General features: G+C 43.6%; 1 protein-coding gene across 4 annotated transcripts in view; it reads left to right on the plus strand.

Annotated features, from left to right (window-relative positions):
• The window catches only part of TUB (TUB bipartite transcription factor), a 118,251-nt gene that overhangs the window by 34,838 nt on the left and 62,511 nt on the right, over positions 1-20,902 (plus strand). The window contains exon 1 of one of the 4 annotated variants that reach the window (XM_060275879.2): positions 17,080-17,793. The exons of 2 other annotated variants lie outside the window; for them this stretch is intronic. In XM_060275879.2, the coding sequence (XP_060131862.1) occupies positions 17,756-17,793 (38 nt within the window). In that variant the 5' untranslated portion in view covers positions 17,080-17,755. Of the gene's footprint in view, positions 1-17,079; positions 17,794-20,902 lie in introns of those variants that run through there. One more of the 4 variants, XM_088666879.1, reaches the window with a different exon arrangement.

Below are 20,902 nucleotides of genomic sequence, written 5' to 3' on the forward strand. Positions count from 1 at the left end.
ATTTTTATTTAAAAAGTTGCAAATTTGGAATTGCAAATTTAACTGTTGCAATTTAATTATAAGATAAAATGGATAGCCAGTGATTAAATGGGGGTGAAGTAATCTGGGCAAAGAATTCCTTTCAGCTTGCCATCCTTCCCCGAGATGATTTATTTATACTGTATAGCACCCTCTATATATGTGCCACTTAACAATGAAGGATGGCGGTTCGAATCCCTGCAACGGGGTGAGCTCCCGTTGCTCAGTCCCAGCTCCTGCCCACCTAGCAGTTTGAAAGCACATCAAAGTGCAAGTAGATAAATAGGGACCGTTCCGGCGGGAAGGTAAACGGCGTTTCCGTGCGCATGACCCGGAAGCTCTCTGCGGACAAACGCCGGCTCCCTCAGCCTATATAGCGAGATGAGCGCCGCAACCCCAGAGTCGGGCACGACTGGACCTGATGGTCAGGGGCCCCTTTACCTTTAACAATGAAGAAGTATGGCAGGTCCTGACCCCCAGGGCTTATAGTACCGGTAAGACACAGGGAAACAACAGAGGAAGTGCAGGAATGGAGACATAGGTAGTCAAGGGAAGAATATATACATGTGCTTTGGTTTATACAATACCTGCATAGTATGGTGTGGGGACTAGGGGAACTGGAAGGGTAAGTAATGTGGGGGCAGCTTTTCATTCCAACTTCGTATTGATATCAGTGAGACGGGGCTAACTGGCTAGGACAGTTCCTGGGGCATTTTGGGGAAACTAAGATGCTTGCAATGTGGCTTAATCTGGCTGTTTTTTGATTGCCCATTATAGTGCACTTTATGCAGAGTAACTTGGAACCTGGAGCACAGATCAAAGGGCAGAGAGCTCACACAGCAATTCAGATCAGAATACAGGCAGTGCACATTTAGCGCACATTCAACTGACGTGCAGTTGTGTACATGCTCATCACTGCCGACCTGGAAGTGGCCTCAAAGTAGGGCCGAACAGGGCCGGGCAGGTTTATGCACACTCCGCCAATGTGCATGGGGGTCAGGAACAGAACCTCCCCCCGTGCAAAATGGTTGCTGCCTGTCTTAAAATATGCACAGAGATAAAGGGAGAATTATGAGGCCTTGCACACCCCTAGAACACACAATGGTTTTTCCTTTAATTCTTTCACCGGAAGCAGGCTGTTATCTGAATCACCATGTCAATTTCATTTGACATGGGTCAAAACGATATGATGTAATTCATTGTTCTACCTGAAAATATTACAGGGCTCAGGGGGTTTGCCCCTCTGGAGGTGATGGGCACATGATTAAAATGGAATGAAAAGGAAGCTTCATTCATTTGGCTTATTAAAGGCGGGGGGGGGAGGGAAGGCATAATTGGACACATTTAGAAAATGAACAAGTTGCCCTAATATTTGAGAAGTCAAGGCATCTCTGCTTTAGTTTACTGACCGGCTACTCTTGATGGACAGTTTCGTGATTCTTCATACCAACAATGTAATAACCTTTCCAACAGATTTCCTTTGTCCAAAACAAAGCCAATGTAATCTGAACAATGAGCAGGGCTGAAAAAAACTGTCTCATTTTCTGAATTGTATACAGTGGTACCTTGGTTTACGAACTTAATCTGTTCTGGAAATCTGTTCTTAAACCAAAGCATTCTTAAACGAAGATGTGCTTTCCTAATAATAATAATAATATTTTTTTTAATTTATATCCCGCCCTCCCCAGCGAGAGCCGGGCTCAGGGCGGCTGACATCAACAAAATCACAACAAAACGTAAAAGAAAGAAAAACAATCAATTAAAATGCGGGCTAAAATACAATCCAGATTTATTTATTTATTTTAATGCAGCCTCATTTTAAAATGGCCCAAATCAAAACCATAAGGGAGGAAAAATATAGTAGTCAGACTGAGTCCAGCCCAAAGGCCAGGCGGAAGAGCTCCGTCTTGCAGGCCCTGCGGAAAGATGTCAAATCCCGCAGGGCCCTGGTTTCCTGTGAGAGAGCATTCCACCAAGTCAGGGCCAATACTGAAAAGGCCCTGGCCCTAGCAGCGAGGGACTCAATTTACACTCAACAGGAAGCGGAACATGTTCTGCTTCCAAGGCAAAGCTCACAAATCAAAACACCTACTTCCGGGTTTGCCGTGTTCTTAATCCAAGTTGTTAATAAACTAAGCTGTTCTTAAACTAAGGTACCACTGTAATCGTATAAGCCTTCTGGGTTTCCTTCATTTATAACTTAATTAGACTCCCATCCTTGCAGAAGAAGGTAATATTGGTATTTTGGGGTTCATATTTTTCTCAGGTGGTGGGTGTCTATATTCAGGTTTCACTAAGTTGTGTTCTCCACACATTGATAACCCTTTCTGAGGTTGTTTACTCCATATCAGCCACTTTCCCTCATGAAACGTGCGAGGCCTGCGTGGATTTTGCCTCACACACTACATCACCTAAAAAGCATTGCAGTTGCAATTCTTCCCACTTCCTTGTTTAATGGAAGGTAGTTGGTGCTGCGTGTAGGAGCTAATGGAATTACATTTCTCAGACATACCATGTGATCCATTTCTGCTTCATCCCCCCCCCCTTGGGCATTTACAATTGCAGCTGCCACCAATATTGGTATGAATTGTTTCAGTTTATATAGGGTATGTGTCAAGACACTTTGTTTCACACTTCAGGCTCCAAAGTCAGAAGTTTACTAAAAGTCATTTGTAAGCATAATTTTTTAGGATTTCCTAGATTGCAGGCATAAATGTCTGCAGGCATAAATGTTTGCTTGAAGTTCATTGATTGTCAGAACTGAATGGCTTTCAAGATTTAGGTGTCCACAAAGCAGGCCATTGCTCTGGGGTAGAATGCATTCTTTGCTTGCAAATAGTCCATGGTTCAATTCTCAACATCTCCAGGTAGGACTGGCAAAGACTTCTCTCTGAAACAGGGCCAGCCACTGTCAGAGTAGACAATACTGATAAAGCAGCAGTCTGACTCTGTATTCAGCAGCTTTTAAATTACTGTCTGTTTCAAATGATTAACCTACTGTACTTGAAAAATTCCCTGACTTCATGCCATCCTGTGTTTTTCTTAATGTCTGTTCATTACCAAGAATGTGGAAAATAAGAGATGGTATAATAATTATGAATCGATAAAGGACATTTTTCACCACCTCTGCCACAATTCAAATGTTAGATCTATCTTAATTGCATTATATAATCTAGTTTCATACCCTCTCTTCTTTTTACAGCACATTATTGGATGCCCACCCCACCCCTTTTTAGTAGGGCTGATGTTCATGACTTGCTCATTATGGATCCCCCCCCCTCTAAAATGCTGACTTGCCAGAACAGTAAGGAAAGATTCTGTCTGATTGCTCGAACATATTGAGCAATCTGAATAACAGTGCAATTATAGCTGTTGAGCACAGTTTGAAATGATTTTCTATGAATGATGTGCAAGCATTTTTCAGTTTGCTGTTCGTAAGAGCCCTTAAAATGCCACAGTCATTAAATTAATTTTCCAAAATGTACAAATATTAAAAGTCATTGGAGCCAAACCAAGACAGTGGCATTCAGGAACGGTTGCTCATACTTTTTCTTTTGGTACAAGTTACAATGAGCATATGGATGCAGAAATCTGAGGTGCTAATGCGGCGTGTTCAGATTAAGTGATACTTTGTGGTAATTAGTGTGACCTTTACAATAAAAAGCATACCTACGGTAGGTAGTGAGGTCTCCCATTTATACCATTGATTTCAAGAATGAGCCACACCAGAACCAGGCACAACAACAGCAACATTGTATATACCTGTAGCACTTCTGAATTTGTTTCAGGTTGGTGTCACTGATATGGTTAAAGTTGCCACACCAACATGAGGCTCCATTTTTTTGGTGGCTATCATGTCCATCATCACCTAGGAACTGCTCATTGTACATAGGTCACCCTGATGGAAAGTCTCTACACATCTCCAGCTGGTGCTGATCTAGAGATTCCCCCTCTGATGGGCAATCCACATGGTGGTCAGTTTGCTGCCAGAGTGGGCTCTGCTATGCCCATAAATTTAACATCTGTTCCTCCAAGAGGGATAATAGATGTCCCATCATGCCCTTGCTAAAGATCTGCCCAGGGACAGATTCTCCACATATGGCACAGATGGGAAACTAGTAGGCCTTCCAATGCAGCTCCCACCCACCCCCAGTGGTAAGGGATTATGGGAGTTGTAATCTAGCAACATATGGGTGGCTGCATGTTCTGCACGCCTATCTTAACTGTGTCAGAAGCCAGGCACATCCCACTGGGATCTTTCCAGTTCTTAGCTGTTGCTTCTACAATGCTGAGTATTACCAGTGCAGACAGCAAGCCTTGCACAATGGTGCTAAAAGCTAAATCCAAGTCACTCTTCTAGAAGACTTCCAGAAGTTCAGTAAGACCCATCATGCAAAGACACTGTCTGGAAGGTCCCATGGCAGCTGTAACATTAAAGTTGACACTGACTTTGCATATAAAGGTAAAGGTAAAGGGACCCCTAACCATTAGGTCCAGTCGTGACCGGCTCTGGGGTTGCAGCACTCATCTGCTGTTATTGGCTGAGGGAGCCGGCGTACAGCTTCCAGGTCATGTGGCCAGCATGACAAAGCTGCTTCTGGCGAACCAGAGCAGCACACAGAAACGCTGTTTACCTTCCCGCTGGAGTGGTTCCTATTTATCTACTTGCATTTTGACGTGCTTTCGAACTGCTAGGTTGGCAGGAGCTGGGACTGAGCAACGGGAACTCACCCCGTCGCAGGGATTCGAACCGCCAACCTTCTGATCGGCAAGCCCTAGGCTCTGTGGTTTAACCCACAGCGCCACCTTTGCATATACTTGTGTATTATTTTTATGTACCAAAGGGAAGGCATGAGGCACACAGAAAGAAGAAATAATTACTTGATACTACCTAGTGAACATGCAGATCCAACCTCAAAGCAGTCTGAGAGGTGCCCAAAACACACACATGGTGGACATTCAACCCCTGTATATTGTCGGGGACCGGGTGGAGAGGGTGGCTGTATTTAAGTTCTTGAGTGTTACCATCGAGTGGGGTATGACCTGGAGCGCTAATACCACTGCTCTGGTAAAGAAGGCCCAGCACAGAATGTATTTCCTCAGACTTTAAAAAAAGAACAAGGTGAGTGAGAGACTGCTGGTGTTCTTCTACCGAGGCTCCATAGAGAGCATTCTTACATACTGTATCTGCGTGTGGTTTTCCAGCTGCACAGTTATGGATAGGAAAGTCCTCCAGGAGGTCATAACCACAGCCTAAATGATTATCGGTCATCCTCTCCCATCTCTGGAAGAACTATACAGTTCCCGTTGCCTTAAAAAAGCAAATACTATTTTACAGGATTCATCTCATCCTGGATATAGTCTTTTTGCACCGTTGCCTTTGGGCAAGAGATACAGAACAATTAAATCAAGAACGAATAGTTTAAAAAACAGTTTCTATTTAAGAGCTATTTGTTGTTGTTTAGTCGTTTAGTCGTGTCCGACTCTTCGTGACCCCATGGACCATAGCACGCCAGGCACTCCTGTCTTGCACTGCCTCCCGCAGTTTGGTCAAACTCATGTTCGTAGCTTCGAGACACTGTCCAACCATTTTGTCCTCTTGTCATATAGCCATCTTAAATGCTGTAACTAAATAATATGATCTTGGGGAGTTATGATGGGTGTGTGTGTATGTATGTATGTGTGTGGCTGTAATTGTGTTTTTGTTTTGTTTTTATGGGATGGCATTCAATTTCGTTGTACTATGTACAATGACAATAAAGTATCTAAAGGCTTCCAAGGAAAGTTTATCCCACCAAAGTTAAGGAGATGGTGTTTCATGGAGCCCCATATGTGCACTGGGACCATACAATTCAGTACAGTATGCAATTATTCAGCACACATTCAGGTCCTATATCTGCACTTCCTATTGGCATCTGTTTGGCCACTGTGAGAACAGGGAGCTGGACTTGATGAGCCTTTGGCCTAATCTAGCAGGGGGTCTTTATATGCATTGATCTCATCTGTAACCAGAGACAATTTGCATTCTATGGCACCTCACAAGATTTTTATATCACTCCCACCCTACCGCCTGCAGATGCTAAAACACAATTTCAGAATCTATCAAGCCTATGATCTAACATTGTTAATGCAATCAGTGTGCTTGCCAGTAACTTGTTGTCACCTTGTCATAGTGCTAGCGCTCAGTCTGCATTACCATTCCAAAAGCAAAAACATAATCTGGGCTCAGATCACACATCTGATTTTGCTTCCTAATAGCACTCCTTGAATAGCAAACAATCCATAAATAGGTGTTGAATAGTTTTTTTTAACTGCCAAATCTTTATGGCTAAACTCTGCCACTGTCTTAAATCCTGAAGCCCATTAAGATGATCTATTATAGGCAGGGACCATTTTGTGCATGTTCAATTGATGCACACATTGTTTTTGACTCCAAACAGGGGGTGGAATGGGGTGGGGGCGCAACAGGCTTTGTTGTAGTGTGTGTGTGTGTGTGTGTGTGTGTGTGTGTGTGTGTGTGGCATTGCCACAAATTGGGCAGAGATCTTGCATGAGTGATGTTCTATTTTTGGTAAATACGCACCAATGCAAAGGACAAAGAAGCAGCTTCTGTTTTAAAATGGAATGACTCATTGCACCTCACTACACCATGGGGTTCTTACTTTCAAGGGCTTCGTGCACAATGTTTAGACTTCACTCCCATGAGAACTGGTAAGCAAGGGGCACGATGACTCGGCAACCAGTAAACATCCTCTTAGTAAGTCTGGGGAAACAGATAAGAATACCAAGATATCGGCCCAAGTGGAATGTGTCTAAAAGAGGGGTCCTTTCTCTGAGAGTCAAGCATTTTGTGTACAATAAAGTGAGCTTGGATTGTAGAACTCTTCAAAGATTTTGAGGGGAAGAATTAAGGCACAACAAAGGCTATGTCCTTATAAATCAAGAATGGGGAATGTGTTGTTGTTGGTACTCGGGTCCTGCTTGCAGGCTCCCCATAGGCATCTGGTTGGTCACTGTGAGAATGGGATGCTGGACTAGACAGGCTCTTTTTATGCTCGTAATTAGACTTTGACACCTACAAATGTACACAGGAAGCTCTCATGTCACACGTTACCTTACATACCTGGTGAAGAGAAGTGACCTTCCATGCTCAACTGTGCACAGAGAATTGATGCACACAATGGACTGTTCATGTGTTGATGATGGATATTGCCAACTCATCCTGCTCTTTTAGCACAGGTTAGGCTGCCATTCAGGGACCCAGGAGGCGCTGTGGTTAAACCACAGAGCCTAGGGCTTGCTGATCAGAAGGTCGGCGGTTCAAATCCCTGTGACGGGGTGAGCTCCCGTTGCTTGGTCCCAGCTCCTGCCAACCTAGCAGTTCGAAAGCACGTCAAGTGCAAGTAGATAAATAGGAACCGCTACAGCGGGAAGGTAAATGGCGTTTCCGTGTGCTGCTCTGGTTTGCCAGAAGCAGCTTTGTCATGCTGGCCACATGACCTGGAAGCTATACGCCGGCTCCCTCGGCCAATAATGCGAGATGAGCGCGCAACCCCAGAGTCGGTCACGACTGGACCTAATGGTCAGGGGTCCCTTTACCTTAGGCTGCCATTCATTGCCAAAAAAATGGAGCTATATAATTAAAGAGGAAAGAAGATGGGGCATATTGATTTACTTAACACTCCCTGATATTGTCTATTGAACTGAAGGATCATCTGGCATTTTAGAGCAAGCCTTCATTGTTTTGTTTTCTTGAATCATAGCACAGTAGAGTTGGATAGGAGCCCAAGGATCACCTAGTGCAGGGGTGCCCAAACTTTTTTCAAAGAGGGCCAGATTGGATGAAGTGAAGAAGGCAAGATGCGTGAGGGCTGACCAAAGTTGTTGAGCTTTTTTTTAGGATTGAAGTTGTTGAGCGATTTGACCACAATAAATAAACTGCCACAGGGACTGGATTAGGCCCCCCAAACGGACTTTGGACGTGCCTGATCTAGTGCAAGCCCCTCTAATTCAGGTATCGCTGCTAAAGAATCCCTGACAGATGGCCATCCAACCTCTGTTTGAAAACCTTCAATGAAGGAGAGTCCATCACCACTGAAGCAGAAGACACAACTTTTATGGATACAGTAGTACATAATACAATCCAAAACCCCAACCATTCATTCAGAACTGGTTCCCATCACCTCCTCTCCTCAAGTCTCTTTCTCTTTCTCTCACTTTCAATATGAATGTAGCTAAGGACTTTTAAAAATGAAACCACTGCAATATTTTTGCTTTGGGCTTTGTTCTTTACACCTCTTCTTATTATAAAAACATAAGAAACAAAACAGCAATTTCCTTTTGTGGTTTCTTCAGAGGACAGGGTGGGTTTCATTGTTCTTTATGGCTCTTGTGAGAGGGAGATTGGCAGACATGTTGAGACATAAAAAGGCATCTCTCCATGCCGCAAGAACTGGAGTGTGCAAGCAGCTTCTTATTCAGCTTCAGCTTCTAATGCCGTGTTCAAACAATTACAGCATTTCAGAGAACACAGCAGTTCCGACAAAGGAAAAGTCTGCCAGTGATAGCAGGCAGGCACTGGAGAAAGGAAGCCAATAAACTGCGTCTACAATGCAACGTGAAAGCAGATGCAGTCTAATCTATTTTGTTTAAAAACCAGGATGTCTCTGAAAGACAGATGTGAGCAAATGTGCATTGTGCCCAAGCATGTGATACCCTCTACTCAGATGCCTATTGTGAATGCAAATGCTTCCAGCGGATGGGCAGAGATTGGTCTCTTCAGCATATGTGTGCTTTCCTTCTGTCAATGTTCACTGGCATTAATATGGATCTAAGGCACTATAAATAGGAAGAAGTTAGATTACCACCTCCCCCCCCCCAACAATTGAAAAGGTAATCTCTAGATCCCATTAAAGCAGTGGTTCTCAAAGTTTTTTCTCTGGGCCGCGCTTTTAGAAAAAAAATGGTTTGCATCACACTGAATTATTGAGGGAAAATACATTGGGAAATGAAAAGAAACAACAACTAGCAATGCTTGATTTTTAACACAGAACACAACTACTTTATAATGTGATCATGGGACATTCAGAAAGCATAAAACAATGCAGCTACATAAGAACATGAATCATTCCCAAAATATCATACAGTATTGATTGTCCTTGAATCTTCCTGCCACACATGTCCTCCTCTCTGGCCCTACCCTTTGAGAACCACTGCACTAAAGGGCGATGGGTTAACAGTCGACTTTATTGCCTTTTCTGGTTTGTTTGCCCCTTGTGGGAAACCACATTTTCTTAAATTGCAGCCACCACAAGCCCAAGATATTTGAAAAGTTCCCAGGTTCACAGTGACAAGGGGCTTCTCTTCAGCATGTGCAGGAAAACTTCAAAGGAACTTCCTGTTCCGACAGCATTTTCCTTTTGTGTTTGTGTTTCACTCTCTGAATATGTAAAAGGTACACTGATGGCACACATGCAATTGCATGAAGCAATTGCAAATGTATAAATAGCAACAAGATGTGGAGAGCTGCCTTCTTTATTTGATAGACCCCAAGCCACTTACACATGTATTTAGATAGCAGTCCATGATTTCATTAAACTAGCTTCTGCAGGAAATGTAAAAGAAGGAAAATCTCCGGAAGATGAATGTTGCCAAGCTTTTCCACTGGATTTGATTACTTTGTTTCAGTTAAGTAATTCTAAAAGGCTGCTGAAAGTGTACAATATCCCTTTTTATGTAAACAGATTGTTGCTAGCACTTCAACATGCAATATTTCAAGTGTAATGAGGCAAATCTGCTAAATAGTGGATTGAGCCATGAAATGGGCTGCATTGTTTTCATTCTTTGAAAAGCAAGTGGAGTGAAAGGATCGTCATTCACACATTATTTTATAAGGCCAAGATACTGTATATTTAAGCTGAAATGCAACATCATTACATTACATTGTGTACTACACAAAACATTTCAAGCAGTGTACAGTGTGAATCCATTAATACAACTGCTCATTAAACAAAAAAATATAAACAGAAAAGTTAAAGATCTAACTTCTTAATATAACTCTTTTAAGGAATTGAAGGTATATGAAGGATATGGTTCAAAAGCAGTTTAGTGCAATAGTACATAAAACCACATAGGAAGAACCCTATAAAATGTTCTAATCAGAAATCAGCTAATAATGTTAATTATAATGTGCTGCTGAGATAAATAAGGCAATAGAAAGAAATGAAATGAAATGCTAGTATTTACCTGCCCTGCGGCTGTGGGAGGAGGAAACGAGGAATGGCCTGTAACTTAGAAGAGGGCAATGGATACTGAGTTCATATTACTGTGACCAGACTAATTGTAACTAATACAAAAAACCTGGTATCCCTGTAAAGACCAGGAGACAGTGCCTGCTTGTCCAAGGGACCCAAGTCATTTATCGGGACCTAGATCCCCCTTTTCTAGTGTTCTCCCGAACTTTTTTTAAAGTGCAGTTTGAAAGCAGAAAAATCTTCTCCTGTTTTAGAAGTCCCCCAAGAAGGTCCTTAGTAGTCCCCATAACAATAAACATAGCTTACAGGCAGGGGACAAAGGATAGAGGCAAAGAGGGGGCCTAGTTAAAATCTTGTTGAAGAAAAAAAATAGGTTGTTACTCAAGCTCTGCAGTGCGGACAATGTGTCTTGGAGCAAAGTGACATGGATCAGCCCACTGGAAACATTCCCCTGAGCTGATCCAGAGTAGCACAGTCATTCCACCAAGGACTGAATATGTTGGGAACCCAAGCTATTGTTTAACGTTGTCCCTAGCATCCTTGATATCAAAGGGATCCTTTCAGAGACGGTCCAGGCTTGTGCCTGAGTGACATTTCGTGACAAAGACATGAGTGGAGAAGCTCCTGAGACATCCGACATGATATAATTAACTGCCATGCCACACTTGAGAGCCCAGCCAAAGTGGTGTTTCCCCTTTTTGTGATGATCTTGTGCTTTGGGAAGTTCAAAGAGGTTGAACCTGCAAGTGCTAAATAAATGCAAAAGGAAACCTACACATCCTAATTATTCATAGTTTATTAGCAAAGTGCTCTCACCCAGCTGAAAGGAGCCAGGCTTGTTATTTCCTCCAAACAGCAAAAGAATTCTTAATGAATTTATGTAGGTTGGAGATGACTGCTCTTTGGGAAACATTTCCCTTGAGAGGTTATAGATGTGGTCTTGCATTCGATTTGGTACTGAATACAGGAATTAGTTATTTCAGGGGGGCATCACCCTGCTTGTGATGGGCAGGTGCTGGGATTGTTGTTGACACACACTCTCAGATGCTCTCTCTCTCCACCATCACAATCCTTAGTCACCATAGTTCAGAGAAAAGCCAATTCATTCACATGGTCTTAGCGGGCAGGTATAACGTTCCAGCTGCACTGAGCAGTAAGGTAAGCGGTGCAAGTTTGGGGTCCAATAGCTGTGGGTGAAACTTCATCCTTTGAGGTGTATCCTTAATCAGAAAGAAGCATTTAAAATACAGTCTATCAGTATTGGGTGGAATCCACTTTTGATTCAGCAGATACCTGTTAATGGAAGAGGAGGGGGGTATTTATTTATTTTTTGCTTATTCTCCCCTGTGGTCCTTCCCACCTTGTTCTGGAGGGTTCCTGGGGCTGATTTAGGAGGGGGTCATTGGGAAATGCAGAAGGGAGGAAGAATTAGCAAAAAAGGGGGGGAGCCCTTTCTCCTCCCTTTTTTTTCTAGAGGCATTTGCTGGATCAAAAGTTATTCTAGGAGTGCAAAAGCACCAGCTGGATTCTACCTAAAGATTTGTTTCATTTTGTTAAGAAAAAAATGCATCCATACACCACGTCATTTGTGGTTATGGAGACTACATACAAGGGGTGGGTGGGAGTGAAGATAAGAAAGGCAGCTTCCTCCAAAACAAAAAACAAAAGCAAACCCTGGTACCTGTAATTGTCTCATTTAACTTGCAGCAATGGAGACTGAAGGGCTGGCAGTTCCAAAGATAGGATAGGTACACCACTGACCATCCTTTCAGTGCATTATTCAAGTACAATATTCAATAGCTTTAATACCTGCCTGCACAGGCCATTTCTATCTAATACAAAACAACAGTCAATGAACACTATACTAACAAGCCACCCCCCCATTTGTATAATTAGTGATAAGAAACTATGCTACTGTGCAAGCAAAACTCGCTACGAGAAGCAGGCTGACAAATGCCCAATTCTTGTGCCTAAAATGAGATTAAATCGAAGACACACCCTACGTTTAGGTATGAATTCAGCATAATGTAGCTTAACAGATGCAGGGCTCAGTGTCTGTGTCATACACACTTTGGAGTATTTTGGATTTGCTTCATGATCTCACTCTGCTTAAATGTGGGACTGAAATGGAAATAGGGGGAATAATTAGTGCGCATGAGATGGGAATTTTAATTAGGTTGCTCATAAAGCCCCAATTAGCAGAGGACAGGTAAGTTGTATGGAAAATGCTCAAAGCCACAGTGATCAGAGGCTCTCGCAAGCCTTGGCAGATTAGTTGTGCACAATGACATTCATGCTAGCTGAAAAATAACAAAGAAAGCAAAAGGCTGCAGTAAGAGGGAATATGAATGAGAAACAAAAAACACTCGGCTTAAACAACAGTTTTGATTTTGAAGTATTAACAGATATTTCTTGTCCGCCAGGGAGATTGCTGTGTTACAGGACTAGGCTATTTAATTTTTAATTAAAAGGAAATATATGTTAGTCTCTTATATTAAATCCGTTAAAAAATTATTCTGACTGAAGAGACTATCTTCTGATGCTTTTTTGTTAGGCTCAATTGAGAGATGGATTTTGTTTTTAACAAGTGCAGGTGTTTGGCGCATGGGGGGGTGGTATTCACTGTATCAGTCATGAAATCTGGACAGGTCACTTTTAATGTAGGAAATGCTAGAAGGCTTAGGCAACCAATTAGCATCCTAATTGAAACAGCCCTTGAGAAAAATGATTTTCAAGAAGGTTTGGGAATTGGACCCTTAGCTATAACATTGCTTTTGACCCATTTTTCAAAAGAGTGATTTAAAATAAGGCCAACTACCTGTGCGCTTGACCCTTGCCTGTCTTGGCTGCTCAAGGTAGCACAAGGTGGTCTGGAACAGCTGGTAAGCAGAATGACTGATATCTCCCTAGATAAATGCAAAATTCCAGAAAGCCTTAAGTAGGTTGATACTAGGCATTTATTGACAAATCCTTTAGGACAGTGGTTCCCAATTAGTTAAGTACAGTGGTACCTTGGTTTACAACCATAATCGGTTCTGGAGGTCCAGTTGTAAACCAAAACAGGTTGTAACCCAAGGTGTGCTTTCACCAATGCCCCCCCCAAATGGGTTGTAATTAAAAAAAAGGGTTGTAATAATAAAAAGGGGGGAGCAGCACTTCCGGGTTTGATGTGGTTGTAATCCAAAACGGTTGTAATCCAAAACGATTGCAAACCAAGGTACCACTGTACTGTGAACCCCTTGTTTTTCAAAAGCCAAGCCATGGACCACCTACTTTTGATAATTTTGATATTTCTATGGTAGTTTTTGTTATGTGAATGCTGCCACGGAGCCGCTGGGATCCGCAGACCACCAATTGGGAACCACTGCTTTAGGAAACACACCACACTTTATCTGCTGCTCTTTCTTTTTGTATCTTTAAAGGTTATTAGGCTTGGTTGTTCTTTGTTTTTAAGATGAAACCTTTAAAAAAGAAAAAAGAAAAAAATATTATATTACTATGTGTACACCAGTGGGTGGGACATGCACATGTCCTTTTGATTGAATCACAAAGTTGTCCGTTGCTGCTAAATAAATGTTACCCGGTACTTGTTTAGCTATTTATTTATTTAAGTTGTGTCTAAAAAAGGAAGAAAAAGAAACAATGACCCCCCCCCCCCGCAGGCATATTCAAATTGTTTGTTGTGGAAAAATTAACAAGAATGGCATGCTAAGCTAGAGAAGTCTGAGTGAGGGGGAGACAAAAAGGGTTTTTAGCATATTCTAGAAGCCCACAATTGCAAGAGCCTGGCATAATTCAAGATAGAGAACTGGTGCAGCAACATTGAAGGCCCTGTTGTAGGCAAAAATTTGTGGCAGGCCAGAAATATACGAGTTGGGATGTGGATCCTTATATTTTAGCTGTTCATTTGCTACATCCTTTGTGTGAATGATTTTCTTCTATTTGGAACAAGAGTTTGGTGCTCTAATGTCCTGAATTTGTCAATCTTTGATGTTGATAGTTACTCCAAGCAATGTGAGAATCAAATCAATGACAAATGAATAAGTCTGTGGTTCTATTATCTCAAGTGAGTACATTGTTGCACAAAGGCATTGTTTTTGTGGTGAGGGTCAGGGAGAATTAAATACAACTTTCTGGGGAGAGGGTATGGGAAACTCACAAAGACTATAACCAGGCTAGTATGTGATAGATCTGAAAGAAAATAATGCAAGGGCAGACACATTTCCTTGTGTCTACATTGATGTTTGTAGTAACACTGTAAGCTCTTAAGACCAAGACCAGGCATCCCCAAACTGCGGCCCTCCAGATGTTTTGGCCTACAACTCCCATGATCCCTAGATAACAGAACCAGTGGTCAGGGATGATGGGAATTGTAGTCCAAAACATCTGGAGGGCCTAAGTTTGGGGATGTCTGACCAAGACGATAAAGCCTGGCCTATTTTTAAACTTTCAGATTAAAGCCATGCAACTACTATTTCCTTCTGAAAGCTAGGCTGTGGCAGACAGAAATAAAATTCTGTGTTGCATTGTCTGTCTTAACCTTGCCCTTTTCTGAGAATTATTTGAGGTATGTATTTAAAATCAGAAGCCTATAGATCAGGCATCCCCAAAATGCGGCCCTCCAGATGTTTTGGCCTACAACTCCCATGATCCCTAGCTAACAGGGCCAGTGGTCGGGGAAGATGGGAATTGTAGTCCAAAACATCTGGAGGGCTGAGGTTTGGGGATGCCTGCTATAGATTCATGATGTTATCAGTGGGATGTGAAAGTGCCTTACAATGTAACAGATTGCTTGAAGAATTTGTTTGCAAACATGGAAAAAAAATCTCTCTCACTGAACTTTTGGGCTATTTGAATTGGTGCAAGTGTTTGCATTATTTTAATAACAGGAGAGTGTTTTGTGTACAAAAGGAACAGTAGCATGCAGCCAGGATGAGTGGCTTTTTCTGGCAACAGAGTTTGTTGTACTAGAGGGACAAGAATCAAAAGTGTTCACAGAACAAAGTGCTAGTAGATAGTGGGAGAGAGAAAGAAGACTGGTAGTACCTCTTACAGGCATTTCTGGTATGGTAACTGTTGAAGTCTGCCTTTTAATCCTCATTACTATCCTCTCTTCTTCCCCTTTCTGTTATATGGCTGCATTTGGATACAACGACACTCCATTTGCACAACAGAACTTCTCCTTCACCTTCTACTGTGTTACGTATTTCTGTGTTTTTATATTATAAACTGCCCCGTGATCCTCAGATAGTAAAAATAAAAATATCCTCAAAATCTGCTCGAGGATGAGGAGCCTTCTGGAGCAGATTTTGGGGGGTGTATGGGGAGAGAAGGGGAAGCCCCACGACATGAACAGAATGCTGCTCACACAGCAATGTCCAGGTTGTAGCTGCTAAACATGCAGTCATGCCTGTTTTTTCGGACATTAACTGTAAGAACACCCATGCTGGATAATACCAGAAGTCCACCCAGGCAGCACCCTGGAGTTGGCTCCTATGTCCATTGGTGTGGGTGAAATTTATTGTGAAATACCAGTGTAATGGTCTAAAAGCCAGTTCCAGAATGCAACAGGTACTGGAGTGTGAAAGGAATATTAGAAAAAGGCACAGAAGCGCTAGCATTATAAACAGGGAAATTAACACAATATTTTTTAAGTCTGAATGCATTCTTAATGGGATTGCAAATGTTTTCCCCTCGAAGCAATTAACATGGAAATGAGCAATAAACGTCCACTAGATTTCTGAAAGCAGCTTTGACATGTTGTGAAAGCTCAAAACTAATGCAGAGATTAACAGCAGCAGCAGAACAAACTGTCACATGAAGGCAGCCATAGTTGATTGGGAAGTCTTGCACAACAATCTCCAAAGATGTGACTTTCTGAGATAAGGGGGAGAGGGGAAAGGCATTGGGAAAGATGAGAGAACATTCCTTTTGACACATCACCATCTAACCTCCCCACAAACAAATCAGAATAGATACTCATGAAGCAGCCCATGCCTGCTCTTACTCTGAACAAACCTGGATGAATGTTCAGGAAGGAAAGGGTCACACCTCAGCGGTACAGCATGCAGAAGGTTCAACCCCCAGCATCTCCAGGTAGAGATAGGAGAGACCATTCCAGACCCTCCAAGTGTCCCTATTTTGCAGGGACGTCCCTGATTTAGAGAAGCCATCATGATTTCTGATTTGATCCAGGAATGTCCCGCTTTTCCTTGGGCTGTCCTTATTTTCATTGGAGAAATGTTGGAGGGTGTGGAGTTATCCGACCCCCGAGCCGTCTGAAGGCAATCCTGCATAGGGAAGTTTCTTAAATGTTTAATGTTGTATGTTTTTAGAAATGATGGAGGCTGCCCAGTGTGGCTGGGGCAGCTCAGTAAGAGGTGTGGGGTATAAATAGGGACTTCCCATTCCTTAATGATAATTCTACTATTTTCATCGGAGAAATGTTGGAGGGTAATGCTATTCTTGCGTCTGAAACCCTGGAAATCCTGCCTGCCAGTGCGCACAATCCTGAGCTAGATGGACAGATGACCTGACTCAGTAGAAGTCAGCTTCCTACGTCGTCCTTGGTTATTGGTTGTGGCATGTTTGTTTGTTTATTTTGGAGGGGGCTCCTTCTACTCAGGAGAGCATTGTGAACACCACAACTTCTTTATCCATACCCCCCCCCCCGCACCTTAGCCTCCGCCTCGCACGCGCCATTTCCAAGCCACCGCCGGCTCCCACCTCCTTCTCTCCGGCCCGCTCTTTTCATTCCCCCCTCCCGCTTCAAAGATGCGCGCGCCTGCGTTGGTCTCGGAACCCCCCTGGCGACAGGGCGCGCGCGACGCGCAGGCCACGCCGACGGTCGAGGCGGGGAACTCCGGCAGGCCTGAGGGCGCTGACGATTGGCCGGCGGGAGGGCGAAGGAGGGAGGGAGGCGCTTTTGAGGCGGCCGGCCCGGCTGCCGCGTCCAGGGCCATGCAATGCAATGCAGTGCAGTGTAGCGCAGTGGCCGCGCCTCGGCGCTGCTGGGGCAAGGCGGGCGTCTCTCCTCGGCTCTGTGTACAAACGCGCGGGCTGACCCTGATTGGCTGAAGAAAGGCAACAACGGCCTGGACGCGGGCTCGGGGGTCGCCAGAGTCGCCGCCGCGGCTTCTCCTGCTCCTCCTCGCCTCCCTCTCGTGAGCGACTCGCTGGCCAGCCCAGCTCCTCGAGGCGCTGCCGCTGGCGAAAGGGACTGTGGCGAGGGGAGCCTCCTGCCGCCGTCGCAGCGCGACCCTCGCGCGGAAAATGCTGCCTCTGCTCTTCGGAGCCCCGCTTGGATAATTCCTCCCCATGTACTTGACCTCGCCGCCGCCGCCGCCGCTCCTTAGGCCGGGTAAAGGATGCTGCCCTGGCCGGTGGGGGGCTGTGACCAGGGGATCCGCGCCCGCCCGCTCGCCTCCCGTCCCGGTCCTGGGGACTGCTGCCCCTGCCTCGGCTGCTAGCTCCATCGGCGAGCGATGACTTCGAAGCACCAGGCGGACTGGATCCCTTACAGGTAGGGCGCCAGGGCGGGGGCTCTGCTGCGGGCGCCCCCTTCACCAAAGTGGGCAGGTGGTCCAGCAGGGGAGCAGCCCCGTCTACAGCAAAGTTGTTCCCCTTTAAAAAGAAAAGAAGGGGAAGGAAAGGAAAGAAAAGGAAAGTGAAGGGTGCTCTCCCTTGTTTTCACGCGCCAGGTTACCACGATCATTTTGGGGAGGGGAGAGCGGCAGATCGGGTTGTTTAGGGAGGTTGCTATGAAGGATGCGCCTCATTGTAGGATAACAGGCTTCCTGAATGAATGAATGAAAGACGCACACAGCCATTCTGTTTTACAATCTTGGTATTTTGCAGGCATGAGCGCTGTGCTTGCGAAACCTCTTCCTTTGAAAACATGAGATCCAGATAGGCAAAACTATGTCGAAGGCAATTGTTCACCCCCTTCTTGGATTAGGGGATGTGCTAATAAAACTTCTCTTTAAGACCAAAACACAAGGTCCGCTTCATTGCTGTCTTTGTATGATAGCAACACTGATTTTTTTATTTTTTATTTTGGTAGTGTTTCAGGTTTATGATAAGTAACTCAAATTCTAGGGAGGGCAAGGGCATTCCTTCCGCTATTCTTCTGTTTCCCTGTTTTATCTCAAAGTTATTAACAGGAGTGACTTATGTACTGGGGTAGAGTGCTATCTCAGACTTATCCATTGAAATCTGCACCCACTCCTTATGTTTTGTTCTGGTCTTCAAATTTATCTGGGCGTTTTAAGGACATATTTATAAATTTTAAACTTGCAATATTCCTAACAGCTGTGAAAAATTCTTTTTATTTTTCATAGCTCTTCAGTATGAAATCTTCTTTGTTTTGGTACACGTGGAACACTTACAGCTATAAAGACAGCCTTGACTTTCATGCAAAATCCTTCTTCATCATTTGCAGTGAAATGCAAGTGCCAGCTCCTGTTTTGTACCCGGAGTTCACTTCTGCTCCATTAAGAGTGCCTTCTTGACAAGATTTCACTAGAGGCTCATTCCTACTCTTAAATCACTTCCATGTGCAATTGCTTGAAACCTGTATGTACTTTCACAGGTGATGAATGCCTTTCAGGCCATGTGTATCATTAGCAGTAAGTCACTGCAATTCATGGCTCTCCGCAAATTGCACATATGGGTTACATGACATTACCTATTATATGTAAGTGATCTCTGTTCACTGCAGAGTGGAACTAGCTTCCAAGTATAGGGCAAAGAACAAGGATCTTACCTGTCCATGCAGGGCATTTTGTCTTGTGTGAAGCAGCCCTTACTGGATAAAGAGAAGCACAGATCATGAACCTATTAAATAAAAAGGTGAAGTTGGAGAAGGAATTGGGGAAATTTTGCTGAGAGATAGGAAGCCGGAGTTTTCCATGTTTGTTTGATTTTGTTTTTAAAGTCTGTTTTTTGCAACTTTGGTGCATAAATTGATTGGGGGAGGGGATAGTGCAGTAGTTTCTTGCATAAGGCATCTCAAATATTTCTCCTCCCTTTCCTCTTGCCCTACTCTTGTCTAACCATCTCCCCTTACAAGAATACACACAGTGTGGACCCTGCAGCAGCTTGGCAGTCAGTGTTAGCTGCTCTCCCATATCCTCCTGTTGCCGTTCTTGCTGCCATGGAGAAGAGCAGGGATCTCCATGGCAGCACCAGCTGCTGTTGCCTGTCATTGGCTCCTTGGTTGCCATAAGCTACCAAAGCCTCTTTCTGGGGAAGTTTGTGCGTCAAACTATGGGGGGCATTGCCTGCCACTCTGGGCTAGATCCCCTGTTCCTCTTGCCTGCTAATGAAGCAGGGAAAGTAACAGGGCTGCAGGGGAGCTTCTGTATAGACAAGGAGCAGAGTGGCAAGGGCTTGTAGGTCTTCCTTTGGGCTGGGAATCCAGTAGAAGTTTGAAGTGATAAAAGTTGAGAGTACAGTTTTGATGGACACAGGATTATGTTGGTAGCTTAGTTTAGAATAAGTTTATATTTGCTTTATTGCACCACTGCATTTGATTTCCTGTGAAGTGGGATTGTCTGAACACTTTGGTTGTAGGAGGGACATACAGCATTTGTAAACCTCTGTAATATTTTTAATGACTTTGTGGCTCATAAATAAAATGGTATTTTGTCTCTTTTGTGTTGAAAGAAAATTTGTAATTAGATAACTCCTTGGGCTGTTGATGTTCATTTTTAAAACACATACTTGCCAGATGGGTCATGTGGCCATAGTTCTTATGTACTGTTCTGCATATTCTGATAAGTTTTCAATTGGACTGTTGAAATGCACTATTTGTGGGGCTGCCCATCAAGGCAGTATAGAAACTTCATTTGGTCTGGAATACAATGGTCAGGTTGGTGATTGGTAATGGCTGACAGGAGCATGTACCACCAATGCCGCAGAAGTTCCGCTGGTTGCCAGTTTATTTTAAGGCTAATGTCTAACTTCTGGATCTTATATAGTTCCGTACAGCCTGGGTCAAGGATTCTCCTCTCATGCTCACACTGAGGCCTGATAATAATAGAATCATGGAATTGTAGATGATCTACTCTAAGCACCTGCAGTGCAGGAATATTTCACCTAACATACGGTTTGAACCCACGACCCTGAGATTGAGTCTCATGCTCTGCCAACTGATAAATCTTTGCTGCAGGCATCACCTTCTTCAGAGGCTTGATTGTCTTCCACAATCAATAGCCAGTTCTCTGCTGCCATGAAATTTTTCATGTAAGGCTGCAAATCACTACCCACTTACCTATGCGTAAGTCCCACTGAACTTAATTTTGCTTACCTTTGTGCAATCATATCTATAGGGCTGCATGGCACAGCTTTCCTTCCTAAACAGCTTTTCCTTTCCAAATGTGGTTTAGACTACACTCCCTGCTGTTCAGATAATGCTGCTAATTTATTATGTATTTTTCTCCCTGGGTTTTTTTTAAATGGCGTTGACATTTATTTGTTATTGAAATTGTTTTTTGCTATGAGAACTCATCAGAGTTTGAAGAGCAGATTACAAAGTAACAAAGCCTGCAATCCAGTACACACAAACTTGAAAGTCCTACAGAACACAGTGAAGTTTACTTCAACGTAGTAAGCTTTGTATGAATAGGCTT

This window comes from Zootoca vivipara, chromosome 1 (genome assembly GCF_965207765.1).
Source record: "Zootoca vivipara chromosome 1, rZooViv2.hap1.1, whole genome shotgun sequence".
Taxonomy (NCBI): domain Eukaryota; kingdom Metazoa; phylum Chordata; class Lepidosauria; order Squamata; family Lacertidae; genus Zootoca; species Zootoca vivipara.